Source organism: Eptatretus burgeri, chromosome 8 (assembly GCF_056783735.1).
Source record: "Eptatretus burgeri isolate ZD-2024b chromosome 8, Ebu_testis_v1, whole genome shotgun sequence".
Classification (NCBI taxonomy): Eukaryota; Metazoa; Chordata; class Myxini; order Myxiniformes; family Myxinidae; genus Eptatretus; species Eptatretus burgeri.
Window position 1 is genome coordinate 68,749,788 of NC_140968.1, and position 20,708 is coordinate 68,770,495.

The window sequence follows — 20,708 nt, forward strand, 5'->3', positions numbered from 1 at the left end:
TGCCGGGCACTGAGAGCAGCGTCACCCCTCGGTAGTTGTTACAGTCTTGGCGATCACCCTTCCCTTTCCAGAGAGGGACAACAAGGCCCCTCTTCCAGTCAGTTGGGATGATGCCTGTGTTCCAGGCAGAGCACAAAACTGCATGCAACGACATGAGTGCAGCATTTCCACCAGCCTTGAGAAGTTCGGCATGGATGCCACAGATCCCTGGAGCTTTGCCCCGTTTCAACTGGTTCACCGCAGCCTGTGTTTCCACAAGCGAAGGTGGACCACAGTTGATTCGAGGGTCAGCAACAGGGATTGTAACACCCTTGACGTCCAACTCGACAGCTGGGGGATCAGCCTGGTACAACCGCTCAAAGTAACCGGCCCAGCGGGCCTTCACTTCAGACTCCTCTGTCAAGAGCCTACCACTCTCTGCTCGAACTGCAGTGCTCCGAGGGATGGGCTTGGATGAACGCAATGCGCGAATTCCCCTGTAAGCGGGACGAGAATCATCTGTCCACAGGTGATGCTCTACCCCCTCACAGATTCCTCGCACATAGGCCTCCTTGTCCACCCTCAGTGCACGTACAGTTTTACGCCTCAGCTCCCTGAACAGCTCAGCTCTGCCATTCAGCCTGGCCCTGCGACTCTGGTCAATGGTATCCAGTGTCCCTTGAGAGACAAAATTCTTTTTTGCCCTGCGCTGAGCTCCAAGACATCCACCGGCAACATCAAGGACAGTGCTCTTGAAGGCACTCCACAACTCTTGAGGACCCCCCAAAGCAACCAGACCCCCCCCAAGTGTCCACTCAGCCTGTTCGCAAACTCCTCAGGTACTCTCTCATCCCTGAGCTTGCCAACATCCAGCCTAGACTGTGATGGTACCATTCTCCAGGATTTAAGGTGCAGCTTTAGAGTTGCTACAACAAGCATGTGGTCAGTATTGAGGAACTGAGCACTCCGGTAGACCCTGCAGTTCTGGATCATCCTCCAACGACCGTCAATGAGGACATGGTCAATCTCCTTTGCCACACCGCCAGCGTTGGAATACCAAGTCCAGCGATGAGCTTGTGGGCGCTGAAACCATGAACCAGCCACCCTAAGTCCATGACTTCTTGCAAAGTCATGGAACTTAGTGCTATTCTGTTTCATAGTTCCTGACCCATGGGGACCAACACATGTCTGATAACCATCCCTATCAGTTCCAGTCGATGCATTGAAATCCCCCAAGACAAGAAGTGTATCTCGTCTGGGGCACTGATCAACCACAGACTCGAGCGTGGCGTAGAATGCATCCTTCACGGTGAGATCACTCGCCTCAGTCGGAGCATAAACAGACCAGGGAAATGACACCTAAGGAGTGACGAATCCTTAATCTCATACGCTCGTTGACCGGTGTTACCTCAATTATCATTGGGCTCAGCTTATTGGACATAGCTACAGCAACTCCTTGGGTATGGTAACCATCAGAGCGACCAGACCAATAGTAGGTGTAACCACCCACCATTATCTCGCCGCAATCCGGTCTCCGAACCTCAGAGAGAGCTGCAATCCCGATGTCCAAACGCTTGAGCTGAGATGATAACAGAGACAGGTGATCATCATCTCTTAGGGATAGGACATTCCAGGCACCCACCCGAAGGGACCGCCTCAGGTTAACCCAAGGAGACCGCCGTCTGGTGGACGACACCTCAGCACCATTCCGACACACTCTCCCGCAATCTGACCCAAGGATGTTACCCCGTGGTTTCCCTCCTATCATCAAAGATTGGGGGTCCCGAAGGCTTTGCCCCAATCCCGTCATCCGGTGAGCTGCCCTTCGAAGGGAAGCTGCACAGGAGGTACTCCCACGGAGTGGGTTTTCAGATATTTTTTTTTGTTTTTGCGTTTTTGCGTTTTGCGGAATGAAGGGTTTTACGGTGGCCGGAGTGCAAATCTGAGAACGGAACAAACTGCTTAAGCGTTTCGTGTCCAAGCAGGCCTTGCTGAGGTACGGTTTCTCGGTAGGCTGCCCGTGCGAATAATTAGGTATATCGACAATTCGGCGATTGACCCTGTCGCACGCGGGTAGAATATTGACTAGGCCATGATGTGCGCTTGGGGCGCACCCGTGACTGGTTTTCGGCGTTGTTCCGGAAAGTCGCGACTGAATTGTCCATTCGGTCGGCGAGACGGCATTGGCTAAAGCGGCTGTTCGCACGCCGGCAGGCGCAGATTCGTAACACTTGTCAAGGAGTGGGAAACAGATTCATTCCCCTCCAAACCAAATTAACGGGAATCGGATCAGGGGTGTGCGAAGCGACCCTCCGTTCCCCCAAAATACGAGCTTTAAATTTATTCCGATAAGCAAGATGGCATATCAACGCGAACGGGTTGCAGGGTGGTTTAGAAATGTGTATTGATGTAGGATCCATTGCCCCGGTTCTTTTTATTATAACCCCACCACCAATTTTCGTCAGTGGGGGCGCTCACCCTCGTACACTGAGCAGGAACTTTGCAGGCAAACAAACCCAAACTTGCAAAATAGCGGCGCTGCCACATCTCAGCGCAACACTGATTGGGCTGCTATTAATAGCACCACAAACGGCACGACAGTGGTCTCCCAGCTACCGATTCAGACCACGTGGTCGGGCAGGCGCCATGGCAGGCGTGGCAGGATGCGGAGCATGCATTGACTGGCTTCGGAGACAAGTGTTGAAGTCCTTGCAGCGGTGGAGGAATGGTGACAACTGTATCGGGGAATTGCATTCGTTTTCCTTTGAATTGGACGAGGCACGGCGACACGTAGACAGGGTTCATGAGGATTACGTGCGAACGGAGTCACAACGATTGACCGATGTACAGGAAGAAAGGAGGGAGGAAGAACAAAGGCAAACAAAGCTAGAAGAGAAAAAATGGAAACACGATTTGGAATTTAAAAAAACTGAAGGGAGAGGTAGAAGGCAATCGGAAAAGAAAAAGCCGAGGAGAGACTATAAAAAGAGGAGAGAAATCTCTGGAGAAAGAATGGAAAAAAAAAAGCTGGAAGAGGAAAAACGGAAACACGATTTGGAATTAGAAAAACTGAAGGAAGAGGTAAGATTAGGCAATTGGAACAGAGCCTAGAACGGAAGATAGAAATAGCAGAGGAATACGGTCAGGGGAGAGACTAATTGTGGAAGGAAGCATGCGAAAGCGCTGATGAGGAAAAATGGGGAAAGGAAAAATGGGGAAAAAATTTTGAGTTGCTGAAACGGGATTACAAAACGAGCTGAGGATGTTAAGAGAGGAAAGAACGAGAACGGAGAATGAAACATTAAGGAACCACACTGTGCAGATCGAACAGCTGGAAGCCAAGGCCAGATTAAAGAATGAGATGCAAGAAAGAGTAGTGAAGGAAGGAGGAATGAAACAGGAAAGGGAGATTAACCAATTGAAGGAAACAACGCAAGTGGAGAATGAGGAACAAGAGAGACAGTGGAATGAGAAACAAAAAGAACAAGGAATGATACAGGAAAGGACGATTAACCAATTGAGGGAAACTATGAGATTGGAGAAGGAAGAACGTGAGAGACAGTGGGAGAGAAAACGCAAAGAAAACGAGGTTGAAGTTTACCAACTCGAGGAGAGAGCAAAATTTGAGTCCACAGAGATGGAAAAGCTCCGGAAAAATAACGAACGGCTCAGCGAGGAAGAACGACTCAAAAGGAGCCAGGAAGTAGAACGGCACAATAAGGTGGGATGTGTGACAGCACCACAAGGAGTAATGTTGGTGGTGCAGGACTTGATTGACACCACTCGTCAGATGAAAGAACAATTCGGGCAAACCCTGATAAAGGAGACACAAATAAAAATAGAGATGAGGGAAATAACAGACGATGCAGGAATTAAAAGAAATAACAGAGACGAAGATCCAGGAAGACACGAAGAGACAGCAGAAATAAAATGTATAGAAACTCGGGAGATAGAAAAAGTAGAGGAGAGACTACACAATAAAGACGGGGTGAAAAACGAACACACACACACATGGAGGTAGTGGAGGACAATGGGGTCGAGCTGGTAGAATGTCTCGTGACCCAGTGCAAGCAGCCACATCGCTTCCTTCAGGAATGGAGGGAGACTCTATGCTCCCTTGAAGCTGATCACGACCAGGTGGGTCCGGTCGAGCTTTGAGAGGTAGAGGGGGCGACTGCTGTTGACGGGTGCGCACGGAGCTTGGGGGGTATGAAGGCCCCGGGAACCTTTGTGGTGACTCGATTTCCCCGTTGTGAATGTCCTGGTGTGTGTTCACACGAGTGTGGCGCAATGCGTGCTGCAATGCGCGCATAGCGTGGGTGAAAAGCGTTGTATGAAAGAGACCGCGTGTGTAAGGGAAACCGCGGGTGCGAGGGAAATGACAGGCGTGGTGAAAATGTGTGTGTGAGTGAAACCCCCTGTGCAAATGGAAGGTCGTGTGTGAGTGGAACCACGTGTGCGAGTGAAACGGCGCGAGTAAGTGAACGGCCGTGTGTGAGAGGGATCGAGTGTGTGAGGTCGCTGTATGCGAGGGAGATGGCGGTCGGCATGCGGGAACACGCAACCGCATTTCCGAGTGTCATGGCGCAGTGTGTGAGCGTCGTGGCACGGGAGTTTGTGCGCGAGAGTGCGACGGAGACGGTGCCTGACAGTGGACAAAGGCCAATTCGCGGCCGTAGCTATTTTGGGGACCGTGCCGGGTTTGCACGGCAGCGTGCGCGGGGTCCGTGCTGTGCTACGCACGAGGCCGCCACGTGCGCGCCTGCGGGAGTGAAACCCGGTCCGTAAACGCACGCGGTGGATGTTAGCCGATCCCGCGGACGGACAGAAGGTAGGCTGGATATGGATTTGGACCGGATGGGTTCTCCAGGTGAGCGTGTGTGAAGCTCCGACGAGCAGCGCACATGTGCTCGTGTGGGGAACCCCTCGAAACGCGAGGCTTGTTTTTAATGCGCAGGGTGACGTCGTGGCTGCATGGTCGGAATCCGGCAGGAGGGAAATCCCTGCCGGATGGTACCGTTCAAGAAGGGACGAGGTGCGAGAAACGCGAACAGCTGCGATGACGTCACGGGAGTAAAAGAGCGCAGGTTGCGAGTTGCCGCGCTGGTGTGCGCATGAAGAAAAAAAAAAAAGCAAGCCTCCCCGTTTCGAGTAAACAGGATTTCCTGGGCAAGGGCTGGAAGACCCACTGTGCCCAGGCACAGGATACTACTATTTAGGGGGATGGGTTGGTGTTGGTTAGATTGGCTCCATGGGGCAGGGATAAGTCCTCATGGAGCCCGTGGAATGGATTAGTTAGAGGGATTGTCGTTGAGATTTAGGAAGGGAAATGGAAAATGATTTGGAGACAGTGACAGACTTTGGATGTGTAGAGGGGATGTAGCTTAGCTACGTAGATTAAAAGGAACGTGCTATATTTTAAGGGATGCCGAGGGAGCACGAGATAGTTGTGGGATTTAGTCAGAAGAATGGCAGTATTCAGCGATGCGAGTTGAGAAATGGAATGGAAACATGTTGAGCGAGTGAAGGCCAGCGGGCCTGTGTGTATGGAGCGAATGTGGTATGCATGGTGCGATGAGTGATTGGGGGAGGAGTGATTCCCACCCAAGGGACCCCGGGGTCAGTGTAAAGTGAGTTAGAGGGTTAGTCAAATTGACAAAATGGAGGTCGTTTTGCTGTTGGTGGGAACGTAGGCTCGAAACCCATTTGGAGGGGTGCAGGAGCCCTGTTGACGGGCTGGGAGCGTTGTTGCGAACGGTGAGTATCACTTAGTGGATACCCCAGGCACCAGGCGAGTCGGCCGCGGTAGGCCAAGGGTCCATGGGGGCCGGGATAGTGTCGTGGGCACGGTGGGTCCACATGATGTGGGGCCCGGGGCGCCATTGGCTGCGTGGGCAGTGCATTGGGCACCCAGGGAAGGGGCCCGGGGCGCTCGCCTGCCACGTGAGCATTTCAGGGGAGTCACCAGGGAGGGCACTCCCCAGTGTTTTGGGAGCTGGTAGGCTCGGAGACAGTTGCAGGGCCCAGGGGTGCCATCGTTGGAGAATCGGCAGAGGGTAGTTCTTGCCAAGGGAGCCACGTGTCCCAGCCACGAAACCGTGCAAAAGCATGAGGGAAAACTCGAGGGCGAGGCCCAAAATTTGAGAGGACACCAACACAGGCGACGGGAATCCTGGTTGTTAGAACTGATAGTTTAAGCGAGAGGCGCTTTGGAAAGCCCTGGGGTAGTTTAAGGTTAATAAATGCTAGTGTAGTTAGGAGATGTACCCCTCCGCACCATCAATCCCTTCGCGCGTTGTGGGCCGCTGGACTCACCGTGATGAAGTTGGATCGCTGAAATCTGAGGAGGCCATTCTGAGGCTTGAGTTAGGCCTCGGCGCAGGATGCGAGCTCTCCCTTCTTCCCCTCCAGGAAGGGAACGTAGGGGTTGGGAGTAGGCTAGGTGACAGGATAGGTTAGCCAGACAGAGACTATGAAGGGGGTGAGGGAGACGAATTTATTGGGGAAATAAAAATAAAATAAAACAAAAAATTAAGTTGGGGCTAAATTGGGGATTTTTTTTGCAAATTAAGGGAGTGGGTATGGACAGACAGGCAAAGGCGATAGGTTGGGAGGGAGACATTAGTGCAGGTCGGAGCCCGCCTTCCGAGTGGCCAGCACCACCGCACTCCCTCCACGAACCTCCAGTACAAGACAAGAGGCTGGCCAGCTTCATCTGCCGGCTGTTTTGCTACAATGCCTGTGCCGGTCAGCTTCACCACTGGCCTGTTTTGCTACAACGGCCTTGCCTTGCCTTGCCATGCCTTGTATGCCTGCCTTTGCCTTTGCCCCATGCCTGCTAGCCTTTGTTCTTGCATTTTCCCCCATTCATTACCATGTGTGCCAGGATCATCACGCGTTCTGCAGGGACTGCCCTGTCGTTATCATGGGACTGCATTGGCAGCCCGTGCACCGCTCATTTGCTTGTGTTTGCTTGGGTCAGTACAATCCAGTGTTTAGCAGGGACTGCCTTGCAGGCAGCCGCACACGGAGACTGCAATTGTGCACCCGTGCACCATTTGTGTTCACTGCGCTCATTCAAGGGGGAGGCCTAGGACTGCATTGGTGCAGCCGGCCACATTCCCTGTCACCTGCATCTGTTTCATGAGCCAGAGACTACATTTGGGTAGCCTGGCTCCCTGTTTCACGAAATTGCCTGTGGGATGACATTGTTACGTGCTTTTCTTTTCCCACAGAGTCCATCGGTCCTGGGCCATGGTTTAGTGTGAAATTATAAGTTAAGGTTAAGGTAAATTGTATATGAGTTGCGCCCCCTGCATGCTTGTCGTAGTGCTGGCAATTTTATTTAAGTCGTCTGCATGAGTGGGTTTGTTTAGTTAGTTACTCAGCCCTAGGTTATTTATTTTTGAGACACGAATACACTAAATGTCGCACTCAGGGATCCGAAGGTAAATCGTACTTGGGGAGAAACTTAAACATGATGGCACATGAAAATTCGACGACTCGGGACGAGTCTGTAAAAAGGGGAGGGGGTAGTGTTACGGTTGTGGAAATTCACAGGACACTAGAAAGGATCTCCCCAAGATCAGTTATATCGCTAAGTGTGTGTTCAGATAGATTTCCCCACCGATGTTTTAAGGGAATTATTCTTATCAGGGCTGTGATCTTTGAGTTAGCCATTATTCTTTTGCTATCGTTATTTTGGACCGACTCACCAAACACCTGGAATGCACAGGCATTCCATAACCACGATCACTTCACAACAAACCACGCCATCCGCACCACTTTTCCCACAACCACCAACATCGCCTCACTACCTTCTCCACCCCGCCAATCACCTAACCACCTTCTCAACCACCACGCCAACCACCGGCCACGCCACACCGACAAACCACCACACCACAAACCTCTCCGCAGCGAATAACATCTACGCCATGAAGAACAAGAAGAAGCTCCAATAACACGCATGGGATTTTTCCCTCCTGCTTTCCCACGCTTCGGGACGGGGGAAGGGCAGATCGAATCGGGGTCAAAGGTGATGTAGAGTGGGGGCCTGTTTTTGGGCGAAAAATGGGCCTGGCGCCCCGCCCCCTTGGGGCCAGGGCAGCGAATTCTTCTTCCCCGCGTGCCGCGAGGGGAGGGGCGGGAGCTTTGGAAATAAAAGGGCGTACTGGACACAGCGTGGAGAGCTGCGTGGAGAGAAGCGGGTGGTTGTCTATTTGGGTTCGGAGTCAGTCGGTGGAGATCTGGGCTCGTGTCGGATTGCGGAGTTGTGGGTAGGTCGCCCAAGAAAGTCACCACAAGGGTGAAGCTAACCTGCGGCGGCCTCTTGGAGTTCCTTCGGTCAACCAAGCTCCTTGGACATCAAGGCCTCCGGGTCCAGTCTGACCCCCTTGTCTTTGAGGGGGTCTTTCTTTGCTTTTCTTTGTGTGAAAGATGTGGCGCCAGGTCCCAATAAGTAGAACTGCTAAGTGACTGTACATTAATAATAGGCGGTTGTAGTGCTTTGCCTTGCTCGTGTCTTGTCCCTTCCCACCAATTCCATTGCTTTTTTTTGTATACGTGCATGTTGCTGTTTTGCATACCTGACTGCATACGTGTGTGAATAAATGTGCTTGTCTGAATGTTAACCCATTCGTTGTGTCCTCTTTCCCCATTGAACTGCTATCTTGCCTTTGGAATGGTAGCGGGCTTTTTAATTGCTGATAAAACAATTGGGTCCAGCGAAGTCTCGCGATAATACACCGCTCGTTTATCCCAGAACGGAATGAACCGCTTAAGCGGTTCGTGTCCAAGCAGGCCTCGCTGAGGTAGGTCTCTCGGTAGGCTGCCCACCCGAATAATTAGGTATATCAACAATTCGGCGACTGACCCTGTCGCGCGCGGGTAGAATATTGACTAGGCCGTGGTGTGCGCTTGGGGCACACCCGTGACTGGTTTCCGGCGTTGTTCCGGAAAGTCGCGACTGAATTGTCCGTTCGGTGGGCGAGACTGCCGCCATTGGCTAAAGCGGCTGTTCGCACGCCGGCGGGCGCAGATTCGTAACAATATGTTTGGTGACGAGAACAAGCCAATTAGGTTTTGGTTCAGGTCCGGATCCAGGTCCGGCCTATCTGTGGGGTCCAAAATGTAAACTGTTCAGTCTCGTGGAGGTATGTGCTCTACTGAGTGCTGTTCTATTTTCCTCCCATCTTCTCAAGCACAAAACTTATTTTATTATTTTCTTGATTTTGCAATTCCCTTCCTTCTTGAGCACAAAGCACACATAGCTTGAACAAAATAATTCCTTCGAGTTTCTTTGAAATATCCCACTCTACCCAACTTCTCAAAACCCTGTGTCAGTTTGTTTTTTTGAGTGGTGAAGTGTCATTCGGCCATTTAATTCCCTGCATGAAGTGATTGCCTTGAATTGATGCACTTTGGTAAAGTTAATGATCCCTCAACAGGAAGAATTTTTTTATTTTTATTGGAGATTTATTGTGATTGATGGTTTATGTTGTATCACAGTCATGTAATGCCATTTGTTTTGCAGCCCTATCTGGTCTGGATCCCATTGAAGCTATCCATGGCCGAGCTCCATTTAACCGTACCCTCTTCCCGGGTACCAACACGCCATCACAAGCCTCTATGGAACATCTTGCATCGGCTTATGGGGATTGTGTCAACACTGGAATGGCTGACCTTCGTGTGACATCTTCAGCAGCTGACCAACTTGGGGCCTTTCTCTCAAGTGGTTCTCCGGCGAATTTGTCCGGTGGGCCAGAGCAGTTCAGCAGCATGTTAGGTCCAAGTGCCAGGATGGAGTTGGGTACAATGATGGGTGGAGGTCAAGGTGGAAGTTCAGCTGGGATTGAGCAGCTCGGCACTATGTTGGCAAAGATGTCTGTCATGGAGGGTCGTACTCGTGCAGATTCTCGCTCCACTAGCCCAGCTGACTCTGACACAAGTGGCTTCAGCTCTGGTTCTGAGGCTTTTGGAGACTTGATGGTAAGTTTGAGTTCTCTTCATTCCAAGTCTGCTGACCAGTTTACTTTTTGAGTCCCTTTGTTTTTTGTGAAACATTTAATGCAGTCCTCAAGTATTCCATATATTTTTTTTTGTTTAGGTTCTGTTTAGGTTATTTTTTTGGTTTAGGTTTAGGTTAAGTATTTTTGTTTAGGTTCTGTTTATAACTTGTTTAGGCTTTCCAGTTGAGGCCATCTGCTCGACATGTTTCCATCGCAATCTCTTCCTCTTGCTCTCCTCCACAAAAAAGGTTTCCTTTAAACCTTGTTCATTACCTCTGCCATTGAAAGTGGAAGGAGGTAATGTTTTTACCTCTGTCTGTCCATCTGTTTGTGTGCAGGATATCTCAAAAAGTTGTGGATGGATTCGGACGAAATTTGGGGGACAGGTTGAGTGTGTGACGAGGACGAACTGATTAAATTTTGGTGAAGATCTGGATCCGGCTTGTAGAATTTTATTATTATTTTTTTTTAAGTGATTGTTCACCATTGAGAGATAGGGCCAAAAACGATATATAGCATGATGTCTCAAAAATGTATTGAGCCCGATTTATATTCTCGTGGATCAGGTGTTGCATGACAGGTAAGCGCTCTACCGAGTTCCCTTCTAGTTTTCTTTGTGTTCATCATTGTATCTTATTTGCTGACCTCTTCGCAAGTTGATCATCGTTCTTTTTTCCTTGCAGTCTGGATCCCTCCCATCACCTCTCGCTATGTTCTGCTCACCTCCCTCCCTCTAAGCTCTCCCTCAACACCAATTGTAATTATTTTGAGCAAAACAAAATAAACCTTTCTCTCTTCCCCTTGTCCTGTTTGTTAATATCAGTGCCCTTCTTCGTCATTATTTTGTTCTTCATGTAACTCTCATAATTGTGCCATACAATGGAAAATTGGTCTTTATTAGGACTATATTTGGTCTGTAATTGTAAGGTGGGGGAGGGAAGAGGACATTTTCTCAAACAATTGTTGATTAAGGTATGGTTACGGCCATGAAGAAAAGGTGAATCTGTTTTTCAAAGTAAGAGTAAAAATTGTGAATGTTCTTTCATTTGCTTCGAGCCAAACTTTTCCATTTGTCTTACTCCTTCCCACTCTCCCACGCCTTTACTGCCTCTGTATCTTTTTGCTTCTGCCCTTCATTGCCAACATGAAAACCCAAGTATTGTGGATCATCAAATGTACAAAAACACTGCTGTTTTATTAATGGCATTTACTAATCCACTTTTCACCCTGCCTGCAATGATTGTGTTCGTATATTGCAACTTGGGTTACAAAATTTGTGGACCAAATCGTTCTAAATTTCTTGCGCCCACATGCTTTCCTCCCACCCCAATTCTTTTTTAACTTCAGCCTTCACTTGCTACCATTCCGTTTGGCTGAGTCAGTCTTCAACGCGCAGTCCATTGTAGTGTAGTGAAGGCATTTTGTGATGCAGCTGCCCTTGTTCAATCTGACCCCGTTTTATTTTTTTTCTCCAGTCTCATCTCACCAAATGGTACTCGATCTGTGATTTTTGGCATGTCGATCTTCCTCTCCAGCATGTCCTGTTCCTTATCCACTCCCTTTGGCTCTTTTGGTCATGTCCTTGTGAGTGACTCCTCATCTGTCTTTGGAGAGCCCTCAGAGTGCTGACTTGGAGCAGCTCAGCAATACAGATTGGCCTTTGTATGAAAATCAGACAGGTCCATTATCTCAACAGCCCCTGAAATCAACAGTTCCTCGGCTGGCAGGATGGCTTGTAGGTATGCACACTTGCCTCTGAGTCATCTTGGCCCAGCTATACACTGTCATCCTGGTGGCTCGCTGGTGGGGCGAGGCATCAGTGTGTGTGCCGTCCCTCGAATGGACGTTAAACTGGGTGTCCCATCTGCCGGCATTAGTTGGTGGATATTGAAGATCTCGGTGTCCTTCACGAAGAGTAGGTGAATTTGTAATTTGTTCAGGCACCCTGAGCAAATTACAAATTCCTGCCCTCACCTACAGAGGGCACTGCATCAGCACCACTCTTACTTCAGCTGCCCTCCCAGCGATGATGTAACCAGCAGTGACAATATGCATACCAAATGAATGAATCAACAGTTTCTAGAATTCGTTCCTTAACAGACTGCTTTATCAACTTCACCATTTCATCATGCCAATGCTCCAATTGTCTGTTGCACTGAGGCATGTGACCAAACATTTGCAAAAACGTATTTTACATCCCCCACTGATGGGGAACTAAAGTCCTTCTACATAGCCCACAACCAGTATGTGCAAATCCTTCGAGCCAGCTTGTCGTGTTTGTCTCCAGTACACATTCTCCACGTGTACCTTCACTCCTAAAGGATGGAGTCATGTTTGGGGGGGGGAAGCTGATTCTGTATGCTGTCTTTACTGCTGAGTCAAAGGTCCCCAATCACTCCCTTTCCCCATGATGGATTACTCTCTGCCGCACTTTGACTTCTCCATGAGGTTGCAAAGTTCCAAGTCAATCTTGACACTTGCAAGAGGTTTCCACAGTATATGTACTCTTTCTCTTTTTTTTTTCTCTCAACAATGATGCTTTATCTCTATCTTCCCCTCTATCTTCACATCTTGATCATAATCAAATATTCACAACTTTTCAAAATGAAGGCAGGACATGATCACCACTGATTTGGAGTTTAATGTCCAACTTGGAATCATTCTTCCAAAAAGTCAAGCTTTTCCTCATCGTAAGCAAAATTATGAAAACTACAGTTGGAATAAATAGATCTCGGGCATTATCTAACTATTTGGTCTGATTATCAGTTTGGTTTCTGCCCTGGCAATTATACTATGGTTGTTGGTCCGCCATTAATCATAATCGGATTTTTTTTTTTTTCTGAGTCGGAAAAGTTGTTGCTCCTTTTTTTTTTTTGACATTTTTTGAGATCTCACTGTTGAGGTCGGTGGCCTGCAAGGCAGTGTTTTGGGATGTTCTTACTGGTTCACATCAATGACCTCTCCACTTCCTGGGATAGGCCTATTCCTTTCTCTCAAATTTTGCAGTGTATTCCACCCTTTGCAGAACAGTGATTGTCTTTAACTTCAACTACACCTCTGAGGGGCAAGATGCTACAGCATCAAACTATACATATTTGGGGAGGGAGGGTTGTTGGTCAGAACCTAGAACATGTCTTTCAACACAAAAACTGCATTGTCTCACTCTCTCCCCCATAAGGATCTGCTTTCCAACCCCACATTCTTCTTCTTCAGCTCCCCCCTGGAAGAGGTGCACTTCCTGGAATTCCTGAGCTTTGCAACATGTCTTGTACAGGTCACACCACCAAACTGGCTTCTCAGGCAGGCTAACACTTTTCAGCTTCTCTGTTGAACTGCTGTAATTTGTGCATTCAGGTATAACCTTTATCCAAAGTATCATGGAGAATGGCTCCCCAATCTTGCTTGGTGGAGCTGCTTCCAAATTTGTTCCCTTCGAGATGGTCGAGTACATGGCCATCTGGTTTTGGTGTATCTTTGGAAGGAGGCTGTCCCAAGTTTGGCAGCTCACCCACCTCAGACCGCTTGGTGGACACACTTTCTATCCCCTCCTGCTGCCTTCTGTCCTACTCCAACCTGCACGAGTTGTATGCATTTTTCTTCCTTGAAGAAGAGTGTAGTTCTTTGAGCATGATCACTCGACCACACTTCCTATACTTTTCTTCTCAACACCTACACTGCTGGAACATGTTGGTAAACACCTATGGTCAACATGAAGATCTATCTTTAAAGCTTGCCTTTTCATTTTTATTTTTTTGTTCCTTCAATGTTACTGCCGAGAAGCAGCCATTATGGAGTCCTGTAGATGGTGCGGCAGCTCTCACACTGTCTTATTGGCAAAAGTGGCCCCCCTCTAAAAAACTAAATAGTGAAGATCACTGGTTTCAAAACTTTCAACCCCTGAGACGCTAACTACAATTGGAACGTACCCTTTAAACCATCTAAACTTTTAAGCACATAACCACACAAACAAAAGACTTCTTACAAAACAGACATTTTTAGCCTGCGCTCTTGAAGCGAAACACAGGGTTAAGCAATTGGTCCCGTGCGTGCATATGTAGATGTGTCTGCATTTTGTTATTCCCTTTTCTCTGCAACGGTTTGTTGGATTGACACAGTTTTCACCAGAGCTGTGACAACTCATGTAGAATGTTTTGATACTTATGACATCACAGGTCTGGGGTGTGACTGCCATGTTGGAAAGGAGGAGAAAAGTTGGACCTCAAGTGACAAAATCTGGAGTTCCTCAAGGCAGTGTTATGGGCCCAGTGCTTTCTCGTTTTCATCAATGATCTCTCTGACTCTGTAAAACCCTCAATCTCTGCTGATTACTCCACCCTCTGTCGTACCATCTGTCATCTCTCAGATCGGCAAGCAACAGCCTCTTCACTCTCTGCAGATCTGGATAAAATCACAAGCTCGTCAAACACTTGGAACATGTCTTTCAATCCTAATAAATCTCACTCACTATGTCTCTTCGAAAGGACTATCTGGAAACCCTCCCCTCGCCCCCCTCCCCCATCTACTTTCTCAACAATCCTTTTGAAGTCCTTTCATTCAAACTTTTGGGCCTCACTATCTGCCATGATCTTTCCTGGGAAAGGCAAATCTCCAAGCTGGCCAAAAAAGCCAGTCGCCGATTGGGCATCCTCCGTCGTGCAAAGTCCTTCCTTGGCATACCTGAGCTCCTGACCACGTACAAAGCTTTCATCCGCAGCCTGATGGAGTGCTGCTCTCCTTTCCGGGCTGGTGCTCCCACCTCCCACCTTTCTCGCCTTCACGTTGTAGAAGCCAAGGTGTTTAAGATCATTGGCATCTCCCGCGATGAGGCTGAGTCTTTGGGTCTCTCACTGTCACCGCAGGCAGGTCGGTGGTCTTTCTGTCTTCTACCGTCTCCTCTCCAGCCTTGCCCCCCCCCTGCTCCCTGCTCTGTCTATCTGTCCTGCCAATATTTCTGCAGGGTGCTCTAGGTATGCCAGCAACCACCTTCTGGTTAAACTACCAAAATCAAGAATCACTGCTCACTTTCACACTTTCATTCCTCTTTTTCCCCACGTTTGGAACAAATTCTTCAATCCCACTCTTCCCTGCAGGTCTTCCAAACAGCTGTTCACCACCATCTCTTATCTTCGCCCATCCAATACCATGTTCTTTTCTACCCCCGTTAATTCACCCAAAACCCACCTCCTTCATATTCCCTGCTTTCCTTCCTGAAAGTCCCTGTAGTGCCCATCTTGTTAACCCCGTGTTCTCCACGCCATCCCTTTCCCTTCCACAGATGTCATGTCTGTTCCCCACTGTTTTGTGCTAACCTCTCCTGTCCCTCTTGTCTCCTGCTCCCCTTGTTTTATGTTATGTGTGTTAGCTCTTATATGAGCCTTGACATTGTGTATGTATATTTAAAAAAAAAAAAATCGCTCCATGGAAACTATTGAACCTTGGGGGTTGTCTCTTCCCCCCCCCCCAACCAAAAAAAGAGGTATTTGCTTTCTTCCTGAAACTACACATGGTTTTCATGAAACTTGACCACAACCTTCATCACCCGTGGTGTACCAAAGTTTGTTCATGGCATTAAAAAAATTCCATAGGTATTTCCTTTTGTATCCTATGAATACCATCTTATTCAGCAAGTAATGCACAAACTCAACTCAACCCCCAAGTTATGCACAAACTCAACCCACCCAGAGGGTGGGTACTCTGCTATCTATAATAATTGATTAGTCCAGAAGCCACCAGGAAAATTGCCGAGAATTTTTTTTTTTTAACTCGGTATTCCTCCGCTGACTCAGTCGCCGGAGGCATTGTTTTCGGATTGTCCCTCCGTCCGTCCATACGTACGTCCATGCTAATTTTCTCTGTTTTCTCTGCAACCGCTTATCCCATTGCCACAAAATTTTCACCATAGACTAATCAAGTATGAGAAATTGAGGTTCCATATGGGATTGCCCTTTGATGGATGCCCTTTCGTGGGGAAGTTGTCCATTGTTTAGGTTTCCCAAAAAGTTGCGGTAAACAATTGGAGTTGAATGTCAGATGATGTGATTGTATTATTCGGTCATCTCTACCGAGATTATTATTAGGTCATCTCTGCCATCTCTACCGAGATGACCTAATAAAACCAGACCAAATGTCTGTACGTACGTCCGTCCGTCCGTCAATTTTTCTTTCCGAGCTTGATGAAACTTAGTATGTGGGTAGAGGTCGATGAGTGTTGCACAACGATATAACTTTTGTCCGGGTTCAAGGTCAAGGTCACGAGGTCACATAAGTTATAAAAATCGCCATTTTCAAAACCTATCTAGTCTGCCATTCTACAAGATATTCGGCAACTGTTTATTGATTATGATAGTAAAAAATATTATCTTGTATCTAACCAGACAGATTTTTGAATTTCCTTCACGTTTGTTCGTCACGTGATCTGGAAGATGGCCAAAAACGCCGATGCGATTCGCAAAGAAGGAATGAAGGAGAAATGAAATATAAATATAAAACACATTTTTAGCCTTTTATATTTATACATTTTCCGCGGAGGGTGCAAAAGTTTCAAAACCCGAAATGTAAACGTCGGCATTTATTTTCAAAATATAATTTCGTGCGCGCGCCAAAATGCCGAGTCATCTTTCACCAAACTGTGCAGTTCGAGCTGCGCAGTAGTCTTCGGTCGTAACTGAACATTGAGAACTTGTGGTATTATAGAGATGACCATCACCCCCACACGGGGGTAATTTTTATTGTTATCAATATTATTATTATTATTATTATTATTTTCAAAATGGCTGACGTTTCAGTGTTGAAATTCCGTGGCATGAATGTAGTCCATAATAAAGTAAACTCAGTGTCAAACCCCATGTTTTCGAGATCAGGGGAGCCATTGGATATGTTTCCACAACTATTACATTGTAATTAACCGATAGCCGTAGAAGCTTAATCTGTGGACAACTTTCCTGCCAAAAGACATCCATCAGTGGCTATTCTCTCGCGGAACCAAGTCACTTGTCCTTTGGCTGGCCGACTACCCCTTTCGCAACTTGCTGAATTGTAGTGGCAGTATTCTCCAAACGGTGCAACACTCCAGACGCCAACAAAAAGGTCATGGTCTCAATCTGCCGGATGATCTTTCTGGAATTGTCTGTCGCAAGTTTCCAAAGATAATTAACAAAAATTGCATGTTCAGATTTGTTGGATCAATGACTCAACACTTTCCAACAAAACCGTTGCTTTATAACTCATCCACTCATGCACCATGTTTTCATGTCCATTCTCCTTTTATCCTCCTTCAGGCCTTGACTTGTTGCTCCCTGTCATGTAACTCCTCCATTCACCTATAATCTCTGAATATTAAAATTGTGATGGGGGGGAGGGGGTAATTGCGGTTAATTTTAAATGGTGGGAGTGTGTAATTATACCATAGCTGGAGGGAAGGGTATATGGTTAATTTAGTTGAGAAGGGATGAATAATGCTAAAAATATGGGTTGGAATGGGGATGTCGGATAAAGGTTCCATGATCTTCCAAGAAAAGACGTCCTGGAAAACGAGCTTTGTCTTTGTCTTATGGGAATGGGTGGAACCTCCTTCAAGCTTTGTCCACGACACAAGTACGATAATTACCTTAAATGGCAATTTTAAAATGTATATACTTTTCATTTGGGTTTGTTTATTTATTTATTTGTAAACTTGCATTATGTCAGCATAAATTGGATGCATCTCCTTGGACATGAGGATGTTTCTCTAACCCCCTGCAGTCTGGCTTCCATGTTCCCCATTCGTTGTATTCTCCGGCACTCTTCTCTCCACTTGCTGCTGCGAGCCGTGAACTTCTGCTGAGCCAGATGCTAGCAGCTCGTGCTAGTCAAGCAAGAGAGGGGGTCGGCTCGCTGGGATTTGGACCAGGCGGTGCACTTGGAATAGGAGCAGGGCATACACTGGAGAGAGCATGGTCTCCTTGGGGACTGATATCTCCCCCACCACCACCACAGCTAGCTGAGCATAGCAGCATTGAAAAGCAGGCACAACTGCATCGGCACGCAGCTGGTATGCTTTGGTTTGAATAGTCCTGTTCTACTCGGTGAGGAAGGGTTGGATTTTTGGTTTCTTTCAATTGGATGGGAATGGGCTATTGAATTGCAATCTTGATTAATAAATGTCTTTTAATATCGTGGAGGAAGGGGCATAATGTGAACTTTTACCATCTCTGCCCAGCAATGAGTGAAGCTACATGCACATGGAGTGGTCAGCTTCCCCCAAGGATCTACAAGAACCCTGTCTTCTCCCCAAAAGTCTTCCTTGGTGGAGTTCCCTGGGACATTACTGAGGGTATTTGCTCTTCCACTCTTACTTTGACTCTCTCCCCCTTCTCCATTTATTCACAGAAGGATCTGCCTGCAGTTTTGGTCTTAACATGAGGACTGAATCATGTGATTATCATCCGATGTTTGTAGTTTTCTTTGCTGCTTTGATCTTGATGTTGAATCTGTTTTCAGTAAGCTACTGTTGAATATATACTGTGTATATATATATATATATGTATATATATATATATATATATATATATATATATATATATATATGTATATATATATATATATGTATATATATATATATATATATATATATATATATATATATACAGTCAAAGCTCATTACTATGCCACCCGTCGGGACCGAGCAAAAGTGGCATAGTAACGAGATTTTGTAAAAACGGCCTTATTTTCTCAAGTTACCCATCTGTAGTTAATCTTTAGACAAAATTTATTCCAGCAAGTAAAAGGCACGACTTGTATAAGCTAAGCGAACGGAGAACATACACACACTAACAGAGTTCACACACTAACATATGGCATGGCGAGAAATTCACGACACACAAAGCTTTCAAGAATCGTCGGCTGGCGCATCTTCTTTCGGCGGATCTAGTGCATCTCGTTGTCTAGCCGATCGCACGCTTGCATCACACCGAGCTTCCCGCTTCTCTGCTGCATGAACTTCCGGACGGTGCTACAAGCGTGCTGGGCTTCCTCGAACGGAACGATTTCCTCCTCGACAGTTACCTCGTCATCTTCGCTTTCCACCGGCTCCTCACTGCACAGAATCTCCTCCAGCGTGAAATACCCGCCAGTCGCGAGGCGCTCGTCGGCTTCGAGAAAGTCAGACAGCTCGATCTCCTCGTTCTCGTGCATCTTTTCCTCGGCAGGCAGAGCTTCCCAGATGTCGGGCAGCTCCGCATTCTGTGGCTCAGTTTGGATCTCCTCTTCGATGAACTTGGCCTTCACGAAACGGTTCCTGATCGTCGACTTGCTGACCTGCTCCCAAGCACGCCGGGCGACGTGTAGAGCGTCGAGCAACGTGAACTTGAACTCCTTTCCCTCGTCTATGGCCTCAAGCCGGCGGCATAGCAGGAGCTTCTTGTAGTGGCGCTTGAGGTTCTCTATGATTCCCTGATCCATTGGTTGCGAATTGACTGTCGTGTTGGGTGGGAAGAAGACCAGTTGGATGTTGTTCAGCTCGAGCTCGGGAGGGTGGCCAGAGAAGTTATCGAGACAGACCAGCACTCTGCGTCCCTGCTGGCCGAGTCGTCCGTCCCACGCACGCAACATCTCCTCGAAAAGCTCCGCCGTCATCCACGCCTTCGAGTTCGCCTTGTACTTGACCGGGATCTCTTTGTTCTTGAAGGCACGGGGTTTCTTGGAATTGCCAATCACCAGAAGAGGGAACTTCTTGCTGCCGCTCATGTTTGCCCCAACCAGAAGAGTGATCCTTTGCTTGCTTTTCTTTCCTCCAGTACACCGCTCTCCCCTGAAAGCCATGGTCTTGTTCGGAAGCAGCTGTCAGAAGAGTCCAGTCTCGTCCAGGTTGAAGACGTCGTCTGCGGAGAACTGCCCGAGTAAGGGCCGGAGAACCTGTTGTTGCCACTCAAGAAGGGATTGCGAATCCACAGCTCCAGCTTCGCCCTGCACTGTCTTGAACGTGATGCCGTAGCGCTTCTTGAAATTGCCCAACCAACCGTCGCTCACCATGAAGTCTGGGATGTGCATCAGCTCGGCCAGTTTCATCGCCTTCTCCTTGATCAGATCGCCGCTGACAGGCACATTCTGTCCTCTTGATTGCTTCAGCCACATGAGCACTCCCTCATCAAGCTTCGGGTCGTGAGCCTACGACAACTTCATGCGCTTCGATGGAAATCCAGCTTTGATTGCAGCCTCGATTGCATCCTTCTTGCTGAGAATGCCCTTCACGGTGGTTCTCTTAACTTCGACGCCCCATTTCTTGCTAATCTCCCTGGCCAACTTGGAATGATTCGGCTCCTTCTTCGCGGCATCGATGATCTCCTTCTCCTTCAGCGTAAAGTCGGTTCGCTTGCGTTTCTGAGCTGACATTATGGGCTGAATTTGAAAAAAAATGATGTCACTGTTGTACGTGTGCCTGCGTGTCTGTGTGTGTGCTTGCGCTTTTTTGTGTCTCGTTGTGCGTGTTGTGATTGGCTTGTTGTGGCTGGCATCGGGGAGAAGAATCGCGTGTTTTGACACAGTCTGACTATGCACGTACGTATTGAGTTATGTTGTGCGCAGCTGGACTGTAGTTCGTCGCTTCGCCTTTGGACGTGAGTGTGATAATCGAGCACTGCGCAATACAGACTTTTTCACGACTCGTGCCTTTTAACAGTCACACAGTAGTGGCATGGTAGCGAGAGTAGGGGGTGGCATAGTAAATTTATTTTGTATTGAATTTTG

General features: G+C 47.8%; 1 protein-coding gene across 7 annotated transcripts in view; it reads left to right on the forward strand.

Annotated features, from left to right (window-relative positions):
* LOC147021965 (cytoplasmic polyadenylation element-binding protein 1-like) overlaps positions 1 to 20,708 on the forward strand; it is a 98,197-nt gene that overhangs the window by 29,503 nt on the left and 47,986 nt on the right. For all 7 annotated transcript variants that reach the window (XR_015061023.1, XM_085892457.1, XM_085892453.1 and 4 more), the window contains 3 exons: positions 9,512 to 9,966; positions 17,727 to 18,015; positions 18,184 to 18,297. Coding sequence is in view for 6 of the 7 variants with exons in the window: in XM_085892457.1 (XP_085748583.1) it covers positions 9,512 to 9,966; positions 17,727 to 18,015; positions 18,184 to 18,297 (858 nt within the window). In the remaining variant the exon portion in view is untranslated. The remainder of the gene's footprint in view (positions 1 to 9,511; positions 9,967 to 17,726; positions 18,016 to 18,183; positions 18,298 to 20,708) is intronic.